Here is a 20,410-nt window from a genome sequence, read left to right as displayed (position 1 = left end):
GCACAAATAATTCATTGTTAACATATTATATCGTTGTTGTCGACTAATTTCAAAACGCATTCATGTCGCAAAATTACAACATGTTTTTAGTAAAGAAACAATTACAGAGTGACGAATGTCGAGACTTAAGTACAGCAAAGTTATCTAAACAGAATGCGAATTCTCTTTCGCTAATTGGCGCCCATCTGCATTTTCCTCTACTTCGCGTCTTCCGTTTGCTTTACGCTCGAACCCTTTTACGATAATGGACGTTAAATCGCGTGAGGGAGCATCGACGAGAAATTTAATTCTGCCTGGTCATTAATATTCGCTAATAATTTCATAACAGCAATCTATTTTTGATTAATAATTTTTTAGAAATAAACATGCACTTTGAAGAACGTGACTGTACAATTTTTCTCGTCAGACAATCGATGTTATCCGAGTTTCTTGTACTCGTAGCGTGTCCGATTGCTATCAGGTATGAAAGCACACATTCTTGAAGACAATAAAAGCTTGCTGAATCAAACGCTTCCTCGAACGTAATGAATCACGCGCCTACTTACAGTCGTCAACCACTCCAACAGATAGGCTTCTAATCGCATTTAAGCACTTTAAGTACGCGAATCTCGATTTGAACATGTGTCGATAAGAAATCAAACCTTATGTTCCGATACTATCTTGGTGAAAAGCTATCTTTAACCGTTCCGTCGAAAACGTACGCATACATCATATTGAATTAGCGAAGCCACAATAAGATCAGATTTTCCTGGAGAAGTTCGAGATAAACAGCCAACAAATTCGTACTCGAGCTTTAACGATCGATTTACGATTATTACACAACACGAGAATCTACGAATTAAACGCATTAAACTTCTCTGAATTCATCTTCGATCTGAAGCTATTCTAGTTTCTGTTAAATTTATTCAAAAAAATAAAAATTAAATTTTGTAATGTGCACACATGATGTTCGTGTAATTGTATAATTGTATTAGACGTGTAGCGATGGCAGTAAGCGTACTATAATCAGAACAAAAAGAGCAATAAGGGCAGACAATCGAGTCGTAATATCAGGAAACAGATTCTAATGTACCGAACACCCTCTTCGAAAGACTCACGCGCAAATTCCGAGAATCAATCGTACCAGAATAAAAGTGCATTTGTATCCTATAAGTTCCAACGTGATGTAACAGATAGTACACTAGTATAAATTTTGCAGTTGTATCATAAATTCTGTCAGTTCAAATAATCGAAAGATACAGGATTCAAAAAGGTCCAGTAAATTGATTTGAACTGAATCTACACGCATTTTACAAAATGTTAAAGTTCAAAGAATCAGCTGCACCAACACTTGTGCCTACACTCGTACAAACGTAAAGAGTCCATCACAGTCTCGTATACCGAAGCGTAACGCGTATTTACGTTCAAATGATCAAGAGCGCGAAAGAATCAATGCACCAAGATTTATCTGAAACTCGAGAGAAATCCACTGCACCAACCTTAGAAACTCTCCTGCCGCACCACTTATCTTAAAGCACAGTTTTCCATAGAAATATTAAGAATCGAGAAGAATAGAAATGTATGAAGAGCACCGAATCTTCAAAAGGATCACCTAACCGAAGCACAGAATGGAAAAGTGTAAGAAAAGGAGAAAAGATCCGAAAGAACGAATTGCACCGATACAGAACCTGTATTTATCCCATAAAATCCAGTTATTCCTTAGGGCAGAAAATACGGAACGAGGGGCGATTATCACCAGGTGAAAACTCGTTTATCGCAAGAAAGTAGAGGAGACACTGCGTGACACGGTGCGTGAAGAGTAATATCGTGTCACCTGGTGGTTCGTTCGCAAGGAGCGACGTAACCAGCGTAGAACCTTGCCCGACGCCCGTTGAAGGAACGACTTCCCGGAGGAGTTTGCGGCGGCCTCGGGCATGGCATCCCGGGCCGAAGTGACAACCCGGACCGGTCGGTTGGCTCGTGCTAGCAGCTCGAAAACCCAAACTGATGGAGAGGGTTGCGCTGCCACCCGGTCGACAGACAGAGAGGTGCGGACCGCTCGTGGAAGGGGTAGCTCTGACGTAGGGGTTGGAGGGTGAAGAGAAGCCTCGACCGGTCGATATCAACCCCATACGTCGCCAGCAGACGGATCCTTCGAAAGGTTACCCTCTTTCTACTAGCTGATCTCGTGACACTGCACAGATAATCGCTTCCTTGTTTGTTTTTTTAACCCCTCCGAGTAACGACTCCGTCTCGGGTCGGTTAATAAGCCTTTCAACGTTTTGCGCCGTTACGCAACCATTTCGGTAAAAACTTTGGAAATAGGTCAATAGGGAAGTGGGAAATGTTGGGAACATGTTCGGCTGCATGCGCAGGAACTTAATACTTAATTTTCTGATATTCGGGATTCGATCCTTCGATCGCGACGCGCGTAATCTTTTATTCAACATTTTTATGCATTATTAATTTCCGTTCAAATGGTCGTGTAATATTCCTCCGGTGTGACCTACCTGCAAAGTTTTATTCGGTCGAGTATCTTTTTATCATTCCCTTTGGACCGTTCTTTCTGTTTGTCTTCGCAGGAACTTACCACGTTCGTTGAACCGGCAATACGTAACGTAATGCACTGTCGATTGCAAAATTATACCTCGGAAAGATATACGGTTTTATGCGACGGAGAATAACAGTCGCGACGAAATAGATCAAGTTATGCGTACAACGGGGCAGAAAAGGGGGCACCGAGAACTGCTTCCATCCAATCGAATCATCTTTATGGAGGTTGCGTTACGGAAGAGGGATGGAGAAGAAGGGAGGACGAGCATTACGTCCTTGGTTTACTGGTGAACCCGTCAGCAAGGCTGCCTGGCGGTTTATGTCTTATTGTTGGACGCAGAATAATTAATTAGGTCAGAGGATACTCATACAAGGTTGTCCGAGCAATTGTTACAATTCATACTCCGCTTTTCTCCTCGTTATACCCACGAGGCCACGCATGCATATTCCATATAAAAAATTCAAAATGCCTGTATATCATAGTATCCTGATATCTTTTTACCAACACGTTGACGCAACCGAGTGGAAAAGTCAACCGTCCACGGTGAGTGATCTCCCACGGGGATGAATCCGGCGAATCGTCAAACACGGTATGACTGATGTCCTATATGTGCGTCTGGAGACTTGCGAGGAAATACATGCACTTTATAGGTACTACTTTATGTGTAGATACGAATGTCCATCTGGTGGCGAGTGCGAATACCGCACCTTCCTTTGAATCAACCCTTTGCCTCTTAGGCGCCTCTCGATTTAATACAATAATTTAAAAGAAGCATTATTTAATTAATTCTATAATAGTGCTTATGTGATGTATAAACATAGTGAAATTGACAATAGTGGAAATTATTAGTAGAGAAATAATAACTTCAAAAGAAGTCATTTAACATTTTAATTAATATTTTTAAGTTGCTGTTTAAACTGGACCATTTAATCAATGTTTTAACGTCGATTCGAAAAGGGTCCATCGCTGTGCCGAGCGATAAACCGCGACATGATATCGAATGATCAACAGCGATAAAGAGTCTAAGAACGTAAGAGGAGCTCGATCGATTAGCAATGCGTTACGCGTACTTGGATTTCCAAGCCACTAATCTTAGATGTTTCCATACGGTCACCGTCCCATCGACCCGACCTTACGCCGCAAAATAGGAACGAGTACGTCGGTATCGCAAATAATTATGCTGCGGCGTGCGCGCCTGATAACGCGAACAATTATTACACCTTAGGTGTAGAACTAATTCTAAAAAATATTTACTAATCTCGCTTTTACAAATTGCGTAATTATAGCTGTCTAAACGATTTCGAAAGTGCAAACGCAAAAGCCAGCATTCGCTGGGAGTGAAAAAACGTTCGTGTAGTTAACTCGGGTAGATCCAGAAATAACAAGCTCTGTATCAAAGAATAGCTGTCCACTGGTCGATGATGTGGATGCAACAAGTGTCAGTCGGCCGTGAAATCTTCGTTCGTGGAGGGGCTCTCTCTAGGGCGCTCTAAGGATGAAAGTAGACAAGAAGGCGGAAGTCGCGAGAGGGATAAAGATGAAAAAAGGAACGACGGAGGAAGGTGTCGTGGAGCTTCACCAACCAGGCCGAGGGAAAACTCGGCTGTAGAATATACCCAGCCTAGTGTAACTTCGAAGAGGCCTAGGTCACATCGGAACACTATCGATCGGCAATGCCCATTTGATTTTCCTTATCACTAGCTTCTCCATCGCTTTATTTGCGCATGAGGGACGCGGACATAACTTTGATACACGTGTTTTGCCTTTAACCATCAAGCTGGCTCTGGCCTTTAGCAACGACGCTGAGAAAAGGTATTTGGAAACTTTGTAACGAAGAAAAAATAAGATATTTATTATAAATTTATTCTTTTGACTGCCCAGTATTTAAGATATGACACGCTTAGAACACCAGTGTTTTAAATCTTAGAAAAAGATATTAAATTATAATTACTTAACGCAGCAAAGTCAGCATCGTATCAAAATGAGTAACTCAGTTCTAACTGCAATTTTGCAATTAACAGAAAAATGTGTAGAAAAAATTTCTCATAAAAATAAGTTATAAATATCGGAAATATTTTCTGTATAATTTTAAAGGCAGGCCACCAACAATGAATCCCGTAACAAGTATTAGCAATGGTTTAATCAAACTCACCGGATGCATTATTAATGGATCGCAACAATCGCGTACAGCTGTCGACTGGTGAATTATGAAGTCGATAGGCATCACGATATGAATTATAACCGATCAAAGCTCCGCCCAAAAGGTTAACTTTATTTTCGGACGTTATCGAATGACAATATCGACAATCATGGAAACGATTGATTAATACATCACGAGGTATTTAAATTGAAGTCGTGTAACAATTCTCGTGTCATTCCTAAATAAATAATCGTTTTATTTCCATCCGTGAAATGCATCGATTTACTTTTATTTATTCTTTTGCGTAATACGAGCTGTATCAAAAAATTTCGAGACTAAAGGGATCTATATATGGAGAGCGGAGGATTAAATATTGTATAGAAAGTTAAGCCAAGATCATTCGACGAGTAGGTCAAAGCGCGACTTTATTAATTTTCTCTCGATAAGCTATCGGTGCACTTGAAAAGAACGTGTACCTCTTATTATCCCTTTTTAATGTGCTAGCTTAAGGCGTGACGAAGCCGTAGCAAAATCCAAAGTACATTCTGGTATAAGCGGGATTTTACCTTCTTACACGATATTGAAACAAGTAAAGGCTATGTTTGCTTTTAATTTTTCTATTATGTAGTATGTACTCTTGTACGAAGAATACACAAAGATTACGACTCGGTCAAAGAGCGAAATAAAGACGACAGGAATAATAGGCATCGCGGTTTGATTGAACGTTTGTGGAATTTTGTGAAAGAAGAAATTCCGTTTTATCCCTTGACCCCGAAATAAGCAACAAAGAGAGAACAGTAGATGCCGTGAAAGGGGTGGCGAAGCGATCGAGGTGGCGCTGCATCGTCGTAGAACGGAAAAGGAAGACCAACAAGATGGACGAAGAGGGAGCACTTGCACCATCGACCGGGTTCGCGGAATGGCAATGTGTACGTTTGCACGTACATGTGCCTCGCTTCCTGCTGCTACGACCTTGAACCTGAACCACAGAGAACCCCTCTGCTAACCCTATCACCCTCTTTCCTCGTCTCGTCTATCCCCGGCAACGAAAAGCTGGATGAAAATCGATGCTGTGTTTTGTTATTTGTTACTCGATGGGAGACACGAGCGTTCTTCTATTTTTAAAATGATACACGCGTTCAAAGGGTGTCTTAAGAACCCCTCTGCCTCGGAGATTTGGCTGTGGATTCAAATAACTTATCTGATGGGTTCGTTTATGGTCGAAAAGGGAGTCATAAAATAATTGATTCTGGATTTAAGAGAAGAAAGATCTACACAGAGATCAAAGTGAACTTAAAGTGCATATACTAATTACAATGTATGGAATACGTACGACGCACTACGTTGCACACTGACGCACCATGTGCGTCCCATAAAAAAATATATAAAACTAAAATCGATTAACAAAATCTACGCATAAACGGAGAAGTAAATACACAAAAATAATCTTACAGTTACCATGGCCTCGAACGAGTTAAACATGGAAGCACGATAAATCGCTTAGCTGAGCCGAGTATAGAAGAGCGAGATAGAATGAAATAGAGGGATTAGAGAAAAGAAAAGAATAGTCACCTTCACGGATGCAGGTTTGGTTATCATAGAACGGATGCTTCTCCGGCACACTGATGCACAGCAGCATACTCCCATAAAGTGGCTGGCCCCACCTTTTTTTTCGAGGAATGTTGTCGCGTAATCAACTTTTATGATACTGCTGGCCACGATTGACACCGGTCTCTTGTAATCGAATTTAAGGCTTCCGGCCTTGCGTAAGTGTTCCACGGCATCGATGCATTGCAATGTGCGAAGAAACTTGATTTACCGCGGTTCGAACGGTCGACGCACCTGGTGCGTCAGGATAAGATCATCGCTTAATATTCGGAGGCACTGTTGGCACTCTGTACTAGTAGTTTTACGTGGAAGAATTAATGTTAAAAAATAGTTACATGCGTGACAAATGTATGGTTCTTTGGAGCATTTTTTCTGTGATCTTTTCTGAGAAGACTTCTAACAACTGCGCAAATTATCCTCGCTGTCTGTTTCAATCAACGATGTATATTATCACGTAACAAAATTGTACAGGCATCGAGATAGCGTAGTATAACAAATGGTTTTGATAGAAGCGCAAACATAATCTATTTGGAACTGAAAATGAACTCTGGGTTTTTTCATCGTGAGAGGATCTGAAGTGATATATTACAATCCAGGTAATGAAAGTTCGCTTGGAACCAGCTCCGAATCCAATTCTGAACTTTCATCGAAGGCGACTTCCGAAGTTATTACGGCGATTCGAGGGAATCGTTGAAAAAACGAGGAGGCGTTCATTCCCTTCCGCGTTAATCCTTTTTGATGGCATACCGTTTTCGATCATCGTCGATTCAATAGGATGGCACGTATTCGTGAATAAACGAACGACAGAATTTTCATCGGATGTTGGAAAAAGTTCGCTGTTAATAATTCAACGATCGATGCGATTTAAATCGTTGTTATCGAGTGTCAAACGCCTGCTGGCACGAGCCTTCTCGGTTCACGAGTATCGATTGTTCGATGGAATTCTGCCAGAAATTCCAAAGTCAACGCGTCGTGTGTCAACACGTAAACAAAGGCGACGATGGATCATCTTTTACCGGCTCGCTTTACAGCTTGTATGAAACAACGGAGTGCATGCAAAGCGCCTTCCTCGAATATTCGATTAACCCTTTGAAACATGAACGTTCTATAAAATTATTCGCGCGCTTGTATTTTAAAAAGTCTAACATTTCAAATTCTGTAATTAGTATTTTAATCGTCGTGCTATCACGCAGAAAGTTTCGAGAATGCACGCCAGAGATACACGAATCGTAATCGAATAAAGGAAGACAATCTCTGATTGTACCGAAAACGTTCGACAGATGGCGTTACGATATCCAATTATGTATGACGGGTTTCTCAAAACTTTCAGCGTGACCCTCGTGTTGGTAGAAGAAAAATAATTTCAGGTCAGCGATAATTACCGAATGTCATTCGCGAGGAGAACACGAAAACTAATAAAAGAAATTGAGAAGCTTGGCAAGCGATTTAACATAAAAGAGCAAGGACGGTAAGTTCCTTCGTCAGCAATTTGACCAATTTTCCTCCAATTTCCTGCAATTTCGACCGCTTATCGGCACGAAACGCTTATTCCCGACCGAATTGTATTGCCGATTCGTAAACTGCTCGTAATCTGAAATAGAAGGCACAAAAGGGAGTTAAAGAGGAGGTATACACGCGAGGGATTATCATTTCAGCAGGGTGCGGTACGCTTAACTCTCGTGCGGGTTCAAAAAGCGGGACAAGCTCGGGATTGGTCTGATTGCTGACGGTCGTAGGTCAATAAACCATTTAACATGAAGCGCGCAGCGGGAACGACACCTAACAAGATGCTTCTATAACTCATCAATGAAAGCTACGCAGTACCGGACATGTTAGCAATCTCCAAGAAACATCGAGATATAATCCTTGCAATATTATCACACGTGGAGAGAATACACGATAAAAGAGCAACGCACGATAGAACGAACAGAATCGAAAGCGAACGTATGCAAATGTCAGTCAGCTGCAATGATTATTTTACGGTATCGGATTACGAACACAGCTCGCAATTAGCTTCCCGCGATCCTACGCGGTCATTGTGCGTGGAGAATTAATTAAACTCGTCACGTTGGGAATGCTCGATCATCGTCTGAAACGTGTTTCAGACGTTTGTCATTTCAACCCACGTGCTTTTCATAATCGTCTTTGAATCATCGTCTGTTCCGTTCATGCTACGAAATTGTCCGAAATTAGGCTCTTTTCTTTCCAACCTCGCTCCGCTTAAATTTTATCATCCGAACTCGGTGTACAACTACCGTTTGTCGTACCTGACGCGATTTCAAATAATGTCCCATTTTTAACATCGTCGCGAGCAAATACGAATTTAGCGTTCAATATTCACGAATCGTAATAAATAAGGCAAAGAATGGCACTACCGAAAGCAGGCGACCGCAAATATTACGTAAAAAGAAGCTAATCCGGTTTGACACTTTGACGTCATCGAATTTCAGTTGATTTTAATGGAAGCACGATGTTTTTTCTGGAGCACTAAATTTGTCTTCGTAATTAGATCGTGTTCGTTTAACGGGCCGCGCATGTCACGGCGAGTTGTATTTCGATTCATTGATGTCAACGATCAATCGATTAATTTAAGTTCCAATAAACACTTGCTATAAGAACGTTTCCGTATAGATTGAGACTGCAAGGAAAACGTGCATTCTGTTTGCAAATCGATACATAATTTGAACGATTTTAATTTGAAACGTTTTGAGGAAATCGGTGATCGATCACTTACCGATACCCTCTTGCCGAAGCCGAGGAAGGACAGTTTCCTCCTGGTGTTCTCCATCGTTCACCGGTCGCGGTAGCTGCAGGGGAAGCAGCTATCTGCTCTAAGGTGTTATCTTTTTCCTGGGTGCCCGGCCGATCCTGAGTCGGGACGGCGATGTCCACATGTGGAGGAGTCGCTGAGATGGCAGCTCCGTTCTGCTAGCTGTAAAACAACACCGAATTCCTTTAAAGACTCTTCTACGAAAAATGACGGTGTACGCAAAGAAAGTAAGCCACGACATTTCTTATAATATTCCACAGTTTCCATGCGTGGTCTGACACGTTGCTTACAACTCGCGCTGACTATGACTCGACAGATCTAGCCTTCGCGAGGTATACGCGAACGAGATACTGCAGATCCACTCGGATTCGAGAATTTAGAAAAACTTTCAGAATTTACAAGTAATCGAGAAATTTCGAATAACACTTTTCACAAAGACTCGAAAATTAAGAGGTTAAAATGAAGCAGGCTCGGTAGCGTTTGAAGTAAGAAAGATCTTTCGACAATGTGGTACCAAGAAAAGAGTCGACGACGATGATCGACCGACTTCGTCCGTGGTTACTAACGTTACTAACAACGCGACATTCGTTCGGACCCATGCTAATAGAAGTTGATAAAGTCAGCGTAACGTTTGCTGCATAAACAACGAAATATAATGGACACGCGACTGTTGTCGATTGTTCTGTCACGTATTTCTCCGAGTCTCCCATTTTTCATTACCTCGAAGATTGAATTGCTTTAGGAAAGAGTTAAAATTGTACATTCGACACGCCTGTGATTATCAGGAAATTTTTAGAACATTTCGAACATTTTAACCAAGTGTCCAAAATGATTTAGTTTATCGTCAACAAGCAAAGCGAAATGATTTAGTTTATCGGTAGCAGGAATATATTAACACTGACGGTCGCACATTTTCCTATCTAAAATCAAACTTGATTTATGTTCGCATATTTCGCCGTGAAGAATAACAGTGTGTACTAATCGTCTCGTTTACGAAGCGCCTAATGAACCTACAAACGAAATTTCCTCGAGTAATCTGCATTCTTGTACGAACACTTGCAGGATCGTATAATTGAAATACGAGGATTAACGCGCCGTTGGTCTTCTCGTTCGCCTCTAATTACGCGTTCGGATCAAATGGAATGACGTAACGAAATACCTGACGATTTTCTGTCGCCCCTTCAATTGTTTGCGCCATACCTGGCCACGTGACATTTATCGAGTATTCCCGAGTTTTCTACAAAGTGGCGAACGGCTCCCATTTCTATCCTTCTACGTAACAGAGTTTCCTGTGACAAAAACTGTAATTAAGTTAAATTGAGCTCTTCCTAAATTTCCACCGAAAAGCTGAACCACTTTACACGCATGCTGGATTATTCTAAAAATCGAGAAGAGAAACCCTCTGTTTTAATCAAGAGCCTTCGCTGCACCCGTATGAAGAAACACTGACTCACAAACACTCCGTAATGAAGATTCAATTCTACCATTCTTCTTCGAGTATTCTAATTTGCGTAATCTATTACTCCGGAGGAAATAAATCTTGCGAAGCAATAAAGGCCCGGTGAATGGGAAGCAGTCTTTCTTATTGCTTGCTCCAATTTTTCGTTACAGTGATGGAACGCTAAGTTCGAAAGCGGTAAATTGAAAGCTGCCCGTAGAAACGAAGAATTTGTAGCCACGTGGTGTGAATCGAGCTTAATATTCCCGAAGCACGGCCTTTCGAGAGAAAGGATTACGATAACGTAATCGACAGTAGAACAATTTTCGCTCGCCAACCTGGAAAATGAATCATTCGTATCCATTCACGATGTCTCGTCGAGTATTAAGAGAGAAACCAATGAAAAGTAAAATAGTATTCGAGCAATTCGACTGCCGCGTACACAGATGACAGACGACGGTAATCTTCTCGACTGTTATTCTTTCAAGATATTCTTCCAAGAGAAACTGACACCATGTTCTATAATAGAAGATTAATTAACGCTTCGGTATAAATTATTCAACTGCGTCACTTCTCCATCTTCTTTCAATTATTAGATCTTGTTACACTCAACGTTTAACTATTTAATTTACTCGAATTACAATTTAAAAGTAAATAATTTTACCTTCAACGAGTCACACGACACATCCTACCAAAGCTCTGTCGATCTATGAACTGTACTTTGAGAGAATGTACTCCACGAAACACATAACCAAAGTGTTAACACCGGCAGCGAAAAACAAACTATCGATATTTATTTCGCGGCGAACTCGCATTTAGGAACAAGTGTCAGATATTCGGGTGGTGATGCAACGAAAGATCACATGAGAGCGACGACTATTTGTGGCTGTTTAACGAAACGAGGGACAACACCTTTTGTCGTCGCATCTGTTACGTCAAATTGTCTTCGTTTTTCTTCCCTTTGTTATAGCATCAATAGCTTCTTCTGCGTTACGGTTTGATAAGGTTCTCGTACGAGGTTTCCACGTCTGTTTTTCATCGTACACGCTGTTACGTCCTTAATTTGATATCGCTGGAACAATTGCAACACGTTCCTTTTGTTCTTTCGCAAAATTGTTCTCCTTTGTCAAAGATATTTCTAGACAGTTGCCTATAATTGTACTGTTTTGTACATTTCGAACAGTTAAATTGCTCGTGATTATCAAAAACGATTCGAACAGACACGAATTTCGCGGTTATGCGATGATCGATTGTTCGGAAATTTGCGAAACGAAGACCATCGAGGCATTCGAATCGTTCGTTTCGACACGTTTGCATATTTCAAACGGGGGTTGAACCATAAAACCTGACAGTCGTTACGTAATATGCATTTATTTATTCATCGGTTCCTTACTGGGTCATATTCGTACATTATACATGACGTGAATCATTTACGAATACCTTACTATTCCGTGTGCGTCTATATCCTGATACCGGCATATTCTACAAGATGGCACCCTCAAACTTCGTAGATCAATTCCGTATATTCCAAAAAGAAATAAAAAACACTTATGAATAAATTGGATATTTCGATAGGGAGCATATCCGTTGCAGAACTAACTCGGAAACACTCGATAACTTCTGGCACGAGTTTCTTCTACCCTTAACTTTCCTGAAATAAAATCTACTTGTTCTACGTACTTCCAGGTATCAGAAAAGATTATTTGTGAAAGGACACCCTTTATACAGAAAGGCACCCTTCCTCGAATGGAAATCAAGTTCCCCGCCGTGTTTAGCTTGTACACGATATCGTCCCACCTGACATCGTCATCACGAACGTCTGTCCTTTCGTGCATTATTTCGATGGATTATTCTTCCCACAAATTACACGAACCGGTCTGTATGACGAATTAATCACGTCCTTTTGCGAACAAATTCGTATCGCGAGTGGCTGATCAATAAATAAATCTTTTGAAAGCGACGTGTCATCGGTTTTGATGGATCGTTATCTACTTCGCAACGAGTTCGTCAGATTTGAATTGCAAAACGCTTTTGTTATTGCAAGAAAATCGAAACAGAAAATGTTGCAACGGGGTTTGAACTTTACGATGGAAGTTCCCATGGAAAATTTCAACGTGACGAGAAGCAAGAAACCCGTTTCTCCGTTTACTATCGACATATAGGGAAGAGGAGGAGAACAAGAAAGAATGAAAATGTCCCCCGAAGCGTCGACGAGCGTGGCAGGAAGAACGAGCGCGTTTGTACGATGCCGAGGCAGAGATATCGATGATTTATAAAATCAGGACGAAAACCTCGTGGTCTCCCTGCTTGCATAACCTTGTGCTACAAAAGACACACGCTAGAGGAGAAACCGGAGTGTGCTCCTTTCTCTCCAGTCAGTCTGGAAATCGTTTTGTTTCGACGATTTATTCCCTCGAATCCTCTTACAAAATCAGATATCGGCTATCGACTAATGGATGATACTGACTTGTAAAATCGTCTCGAACCTCTGAATTAAGAATCCACGCGGGAAAAAGCTATTCTTAACGCGGATAAATCTTTGCTGGGGGAAATAGATCAACGAGTTTACAGCTTCGCTGATGGTTGTTTGAACGAGATCGGCAAGTTTTTATTGGAAATATCAATGGAACTTTATGTACACGTTTTAGTGGAACCTTAAGCTTGAAATTGACACGAGAGAAGTATGTTTAATATCATCGAATCACGATAGTACGACTTAATGTTTCAAGGTGAAGATGACTAAGTTCTCGGTCTGGACCGAGTTAAATATTTAATTGGTATAATTTGTTGTTATTGAAAAATATTCTTTAGCACGGTCGAACTCCGGCAGAAGGAAAGGGTTAATTGGTCCAATTAGCTCTGTCCGGCATGGGCGTGATCAACTCTGTTATTAAACCGAATGAACGCGTATATTAACGCCGGAGTGAAATATCCACCACGTGATGCATCTTTCGCGCTTTTCACCCTCGATTCTCGTGACCGAGCTTCGTCAATTCTTTGTCACCAGTGCCGTTTAATTAATGTCATGTGACGTGTTCTCGTGATCCAGGATCGAGCACATGCGCGTTTCATCTTGTAAACATTCTTGCAATTACGCATTGTATCGAGTCGTATCTCGAAATTTCTGCTTCTTCCGACAGGCAATATCTTCGCGAGTGACTCAGTGGGCCTTGAGCAACCGTAAAACATAATTATATACAGAGAAAGAGTATCGTAAAAACTGTATATTTAATCTTCGTACGGAGAAGCTGGATCGATCGGAATCTCTTCGTGTTACAGAACAGAGTTCTACGGAGATGACGGTAGAAAAACAAGAACGAAAAGTAATTCCAAGCAAAATTTGATCGGAAGTGCGTTGAATCAGCAGACCTGTCTACAGAGTATAAGCATAAAATCGATATTTCATGCGTGCATATTTTTATTTTTATTATTTTGCTTTATTACCTCTTACTTTAATCCTTTTATCCTTTCAAATACGTTTCTTAAAACGATTATTCAACCGATCGCTCTCATTTTATTTATTAGTTCGAAACAGAAGGTGCATCGTAAATTCAACATTACTTACAAAGGGATAAATAATTTATTATATCATAATAAAATAATGTCGAAATCCGACATTAAACGTAAAAGGTCAGCGTATCGTAAAAATATCGAAAACGCGAATAGGCAGAAAAAAGGAAATAAGGGACAGGTACGATGACAGAAATATAACGAGCTGGCTGGGTCAGGGTTAATCGGTTGATCGTGCATGCTTCCGTTGCGAACTTAACAAATGGCTAAGGCTATCATCGATCGAATGTTGTGCGAACACCTTTATTCCCACCTGTCGCTGTTCAACCACCCCATTATTTCTTCGTTTCGTTCTTCCGGATTTCGTATACAATTCTCCTTTCTCTAATATATCACTAAAAGAGTCTCATCACCGTGTCCATAATGCACCGATACTGATCCTTCCGTAATGCTTGCCGTCTATTTAAGCTACCCATGAACTCCTACCATGGATCACTGATTGTCAGATTATTATTGATATTTACGTATGTACCCTCGGATGTAACGTAGGCATTCGGTTTCGAGGAAATAAAGGGAGGCGTAGGAGAAGTCTAGATATAATTAGAATTAGAAGTGTAAGAACAGCAGATCGAAAGTGCTGAGAGAACTGGAATCAAATTTGATGGCCGTATTAAAATTGCGGTAATATCGAAATTAAAATGGACGTTTAAATATGCACGACAGGAATATTGATCGCGAAGGAGACACTTTTAATCGACAAACTTACCTATGGACATTTTTTCTCCGCTGTTTTACAAACACCTCTTTCCAGGTAACGTTGGCAAGTTTCAATAAACAGAAGGTAAACCGTGAGAGGCTACTCCTTTCTTTTTTGCTGTACTTCGCGATAATAATAATATTACATCAACGTGCAAGCTTCGATCCATTGACGGACAACCGTAAATATTTCCTTACGAAAAGAGAAATGTTATGAGGCTGCTTTTTTTAAAAAGCACGAGTGTAGAATGTGTGTTTTCAATCATCGACCCTGGAATTGACGTAACTAATTTAGACGGTAAAACCAAACGAGTGCGAAAGCTTGTTTTCTTATTCTTTTCACGGATTACGTTCGCGAACCAAGCATCTCTCGCTACCGAGTCTATTCTATCGTAACTTTGCGAGCAAGAGGGTTATTTACGTTCTCTTTTACGATTTTAGACTCCGAAAAAAATTCTGCTACGCTTCGCAGTCGTCATTGACGCTAACAGGTCGTTCAACCGAAGATAGACAAAAGATCAACTTCCGATCGAACGATCAGAGGTTTCCACTTCGACGAAGCAACTTTGATCGATATACACGCTCGACTGAGCCAAACTTGGCTAATGTGGACGTCGCTTCAGAAAACAACGTATCATGGAAGATGATGCATCGCAACCACCGGTACAATCACGCGCAACGATGCCTTTCACCGATAAGGGCTAATATAGGATAAGGCGATCGTTCGTGCATCCTCGGCAAAGCTCGGTCTGCATCGGTAACATTACTGTCTCTCGTATTCCCTTGGGAACAGCAGTGAACCACGCACAGGGTGGGAGAACGTGTCACCCTGTAACTCCCCTTTCCCAGCAAAGACATCGTTGTACTCGACCGTACGGCGCGATGCAACTGATTACGTACTGTATTATAGAAGCCTACAAAGGAACTTAGCTGACACAGTAGGCAATAAACACAGTATTCGTTCGAGTGACGAACGTCTACCGCCCACTAAAACGTAGGAGCCATGGAATTTCTATGGGTTCTGCGAATCGGGGTGCAGCAATTCCATCGTGTACGTCGACGTATCGAAGGATCATCGCAAAAATACCAAAACGCGAAGAAAACTGTCATATCAGAACTAACACGAGAATTAATAAGAGAACATCCAAGCATCGGAGAATCCAACGAATTAAAAGGAGACACGTCCCGATGCGGCTCGATCCTCTAGTTACGTACCTGAAGAGGAGCGCGTCTCCCTTTGCTCTTTCCCTTTTTGCTCAGCGATGATCCCGTTCCGGCAGACCTGCGCACCACCAATCACACTCTGCAAAGGTGAGCCGAGTGTGTCGAATCCAGCGTGCAAGTTCCTTGCAGAGACCACCTAGTCGACCGACTGACACGAATGACAGCGACGGCAACGACGAAATGTGAGGTTCAATCGTGAGCAGGGAGCAACGTCTCCCCTCCCCCCCGGTAGAGTACTCTGCCAGACACACCAGCCATTCTACTTGGTCGGTGAATCGACTACCTGTGACTGTGACCAGTAGAATGTCGATTACCGGCTCGAGAGCAACCATCGTACACCGTCGTTGATGCGTGCCTATGCAAGCTTATGCACCACCCGGCCATGCCTATCCGTCGTCGGTGCTTCTTAATCTCTTGTTTTAGAATTTATTCTGGGACTTTAAATATAGAGTTCCTGACACTTTTAGGGCCGTGATTTACTGCGGCTATCGTTTACCGGGCCTCCTGGGAATAGGGTGTGTTCAATGCCATAAGTACGGGACCTACGGGTAGATGTAAGAAATTATAGAATATCGGGAAAACGTGGGTTTGGAACGAAAATAGATTGTTGAGATTTGATTTTGAAACAAAATGAGGGCTTGGGGGTGTTTTCGAATGCACTAATGGAACAGACAATTTATATTGTAAAATGACCTAAAACCGATACAAGGGAATATCGAGGTTTAAATCTCCTTGATTTATGATTTCAGCAATTTTCGGAAATGAACAAAGTTTTGGCAGAGGTTGCACTAAACGTTTTATTACTTTACGTAGGTAGAGATTTTGAGTTAGGTTCTTAGAAATCCCTGTGTACACTATGTAACATTCTAGCATTATTATTATCGCTTTACGGCGCATAATCCTCGCAAGGTAAATTTTAGAAGCATGGTCCTTTAACCATGCATTTCTCGGTGTCTTTTTAATTAAAAGCCCCGAGTAAACAAGAGGTAGTAAAACTAAGACAAGATATAAACAAGGATATTCTTCGAATGGCCTCGTTCAGACCATGACCTCCTATTCGCTGTTTCCAAGACCAAATATGGCGCAGGAATTTAGTCACGATGATCAAGCTGTAAATTGATATGGAATAGCAAGAAGTAGGAATGTAAATCACTTTAGGAGTACGTAACGGTAGCGGATCATTTAACGTGTACTTTTCCGTCGTTATGGATTTCTAGGTACGACTTTTGAGAGAAGATATTGAAGAATCGATTGATCGTAAAAATGGTAATTAGAGAAGTGTAAATAGTTGCGAAGTCAATGTCAGCCACTGGGTACATTGAACGGCGAGTTTATCGCGAGCGAACAAGCGTGAAAACGTTTTCCTGATTATATATCATGGAATTTGTGTACACACCATGTGCTACGACAACAATGAACGTAATATGTTTCACGGTGCAATAAATCTGTCGTTATCGCGTTTGATACATGTTCTTATTAAACGCATGAGAGATCATACAATAACACTTATCAATCAACCGTAGCGACGATTTGTTTCTGCTCACTTTATTATTCGTGCCAAGAAAACTGGTTGAAAAGTCGAGTAATTTTTTAAAACGAATCGTCATGCTAGATTTACTCAATGAAACTAAAACTCACACCGGTCTATATTCCAATCGAGCCATATTTATAGAATCTGTGTCGCGAATCAGTGGAATGATCCAGCACATTCAGCATTGATCGAAGAAAATCTTGCTGAATCGATACACGATTCCCGAACACTTGCTACAATGATTCACCGAGACGAGATGTCGCGTGCTAAACCACTCAATTAAGCTCATTGAAACAGACTCTCCCTGTTGCAATCGGCCACGCAAACGCAACCGAATCAAACGAATTACTGCCGATAACACTGTCCAACAAATTTTAACTTTTCTTCGACGTTTCTAATTTCGTTCAGTGACTCTTATAGCTTTTTTTCGCGCTGATTACGAATCTGTAACCCGTTTTTCTCCAGCACGTGCAGTTTTTGAGAAATTTGAGTTTGAAAAAAAAACACATTTTTTAAAATTTGAACCATTTTTGTGAGGTAACTATAAAAGATACTAAGATTCTGTTTACGTCAAAAGATTCTATAGACTTCCCCGAATACGACGATATGTACGTTTTATGCATTCCGAATGTTTAAACATGTTTAAATGGCCCTTGAACGCCGAGAGACACGGATTTTGCACCAATTTTTACGTATATTTTTCAATTTACCTTAAAAAGTAAGGGTTTAGTGGAAAATTGAACTATACCACGCGATAGAGCAGACTTTTACATTTAAGAATCACCCATAGAAAGTTGCAACGTCGTTTTTTTTACGATGCCAGAAAACAAAATAGCAACGCGCCATTCCTTGTCCCGCGTATATTAACGCGATGCAAGCGCTTTAATAAACTGTATCAGTTCATTACAGTCATTATTATTACTATTATTCTTGTTGTTTTTATTGCTAATCTTGATATTATATTGTTTATTCCTTGCTATCAGTTTATTTATTATTAAAACAAATTTTTCTAGTAAAAGTGATACAAAACAGATATTTATAACTTGCGAACTTACCCAGAATTGTTTTCTTCTGGACTGACGTTTATGACGTATATTTGATTCTATCATTAAGTTCCAATAGTAATCTGATATCATTGTAGCATTATCTTTGCCACAATATCTGTTCTCCATAACGGAAATATCTTAATGGAATCTTTCAACATGTTCATCACTCACGTCACCAAGGTTGCACGGAAAAAAATCTAAGTGCGAGTGTAAAAAGATTATTAAGAGAATATCAAAATTAACAACAACAAGAATAATAGTTGTTAAATTATTAATAAATTTAGCTTATAGCGACATCTTACAGTGACTAAGTTTCCATCGAGGGTTCAAATCGGGTTAGAGTTGGGTTTGAGTCGCGGGTTGGAGTTGCGGCAGGGTTGAACATCACCAACTGCACAAAGTCAACTATCATATTCGGACATCTAAAGGAGAGCAATATTAATTTTACAATATCAAAATAACATACAAAAATTATTTCTCAGATTACAAGATCACCGACAAAAAGTAATAATAACCTCTTCTACACCGATTAATACAACACGTGATACACAATGCAATTTGGATTTGTTATGTTAACACGAACTCGACTCTTGTCGTTTCCACCGAACCTCAACTGAACGCTACCCTAAAATATTATAGGGCAGAGTTCAACTGAAACTTTCAAAAGAGAAAAAAGAGAAAAAAGAATCGGCTACCTCAGATGCGTTTACGATGACCCAAAGCCCCAGGGTAAGAAGAAACTTTGGAACTTCCTCGGCAATAAAAAAGTAAACGATCGCTAATAAATCATTACTGTGTACAGTGATAAAAATAACGGAGTCACGTACGCATCGTAAATACAATTTGTCACGTATGTGGCAAAAAATAGTACAGCTTCCCAGATTTCAGTAATAATTATTTACGTCTCGAAATTGCGCGTGCATTTATCAAACGCACAAAAACTTGCTATCTTCATGGTCCATGGGATTTGTACTCTGATTATGATATTGATTCGACGTAAAATAAACAGCTAGCAGACAATACGTTAGAGGAAAATGCTGTAATCGTTTGAATGCGAGGACTGGAACTCATTGACAGAATTTATTAAGACGGATTAGATGGCTTCCGATGCCGCAGTTGGGTTTAATCGTCGCCACAGCTGTTAATTATTAATCAAACGAAGCGCTTTTATCGCTACGAAATACGGCTTAATCCGCCCGTTTAATCGACGCTGATTACGACATCGGTATTGCGCAACGCTCACTGTTTGGAACGTTTTCCGACAAGATTGAAAGAATGACAAAGTAATTGAACGGCCAATAGAAACGAACCATTAAACAGATACTAAATTAGACGCGAGCCTAAGGCTCTTTGTTCTCGGAACTTTTCAGAATTTCGATTGGAAAATATTTCATCGGTTTATCCACTTGCGTACATGTCCAGGAAAAATTGTTCTTCTTTCATACAGATTACGCTATTAGCTGCAATTAATAAAATTATTATAATTGCTGGCGATTAGCTCGTCTCGGAGAGAAGCAATTAAAAGTATACGTAATGTACGTTACACGCGAAATCTCGAATTTTGTTTATTAGAAATGATTTTACGTAAGGTAGAGTGCAGTAGAAACTTGAATAGACGTTCTAAAATGTTCTACGAAGGGATTTTACCGTAAACATTAACGCGAGGAAATGAGTCATGGAACGCTGCGAAGGGGTTTCAGTAAAATAAACTACGCACCTCGACATTCTTCGACAATTAGCTCAGAATACCTGGGTCTAGTGAATTAAGCTCAGCTTTCGCTGTAAACTCGAGCACCTTACCTGCTATCTCGCGTTTTCTATTTAGGAAACCTTGAATGAGATAATTTGTCCACT

General features: G+C 40.6%; 1 protein-coding gene across 9 annotated transcripts in view; it reads right to left on the bottom strand.

Annotated features, from left to right (window-relative positions):
• Ae2 (anion exchange protein Ae2) overlaps positions 1-20,410 on the bottom strand; it is a 33,792-nt gene that overhangs the window by 9,748 nt on the left and 3,634 nt on the right. For 4 of the 9 annotated variants that reach the window (XM_076529855.1, XM_076529857.1, XM_076529862.1 and 1 more), the window contains exon 1: positions 1,814-1,966. In XM_076529855.1, the coding sequence (XP_076385970.1) occupies positions 1,814-1,915 (102 nt within the window). In that variant the 5' untranslated portion in view covers positions 1,916-1,966. Of the gene's footprint in view, positions 1-1,813; positions 1,967-6,245; positions 6,384-9,015; positions 9,214-9,565; positions 9,625-20,410 lie in introns of those variants that run through there. The other 5 variants (XM_076529859.1, XM_076529861.1, XM_076529863.1 and 2 more) reach the window with 3 other exon arrangements.

This window comes from Megachile rotundata, chromosome 3 (genome assembly GCF_050947335.1).
Source record: "Megachile rotundata isolate GNS110a chromosome 3, iyMegRotu1, whole genome shotgun sequence".
Lineage (NCBI taxonomy): Eukaryota > Metazoa > Arthropoda > Insecta > Hymenoptera > Megachilidae > Megachile > Megachile rotundata.
Note: the sequence above shows the minus strand (reverse complement) of the source record. Positions and strands in the feature narration are given on the sequence as shown.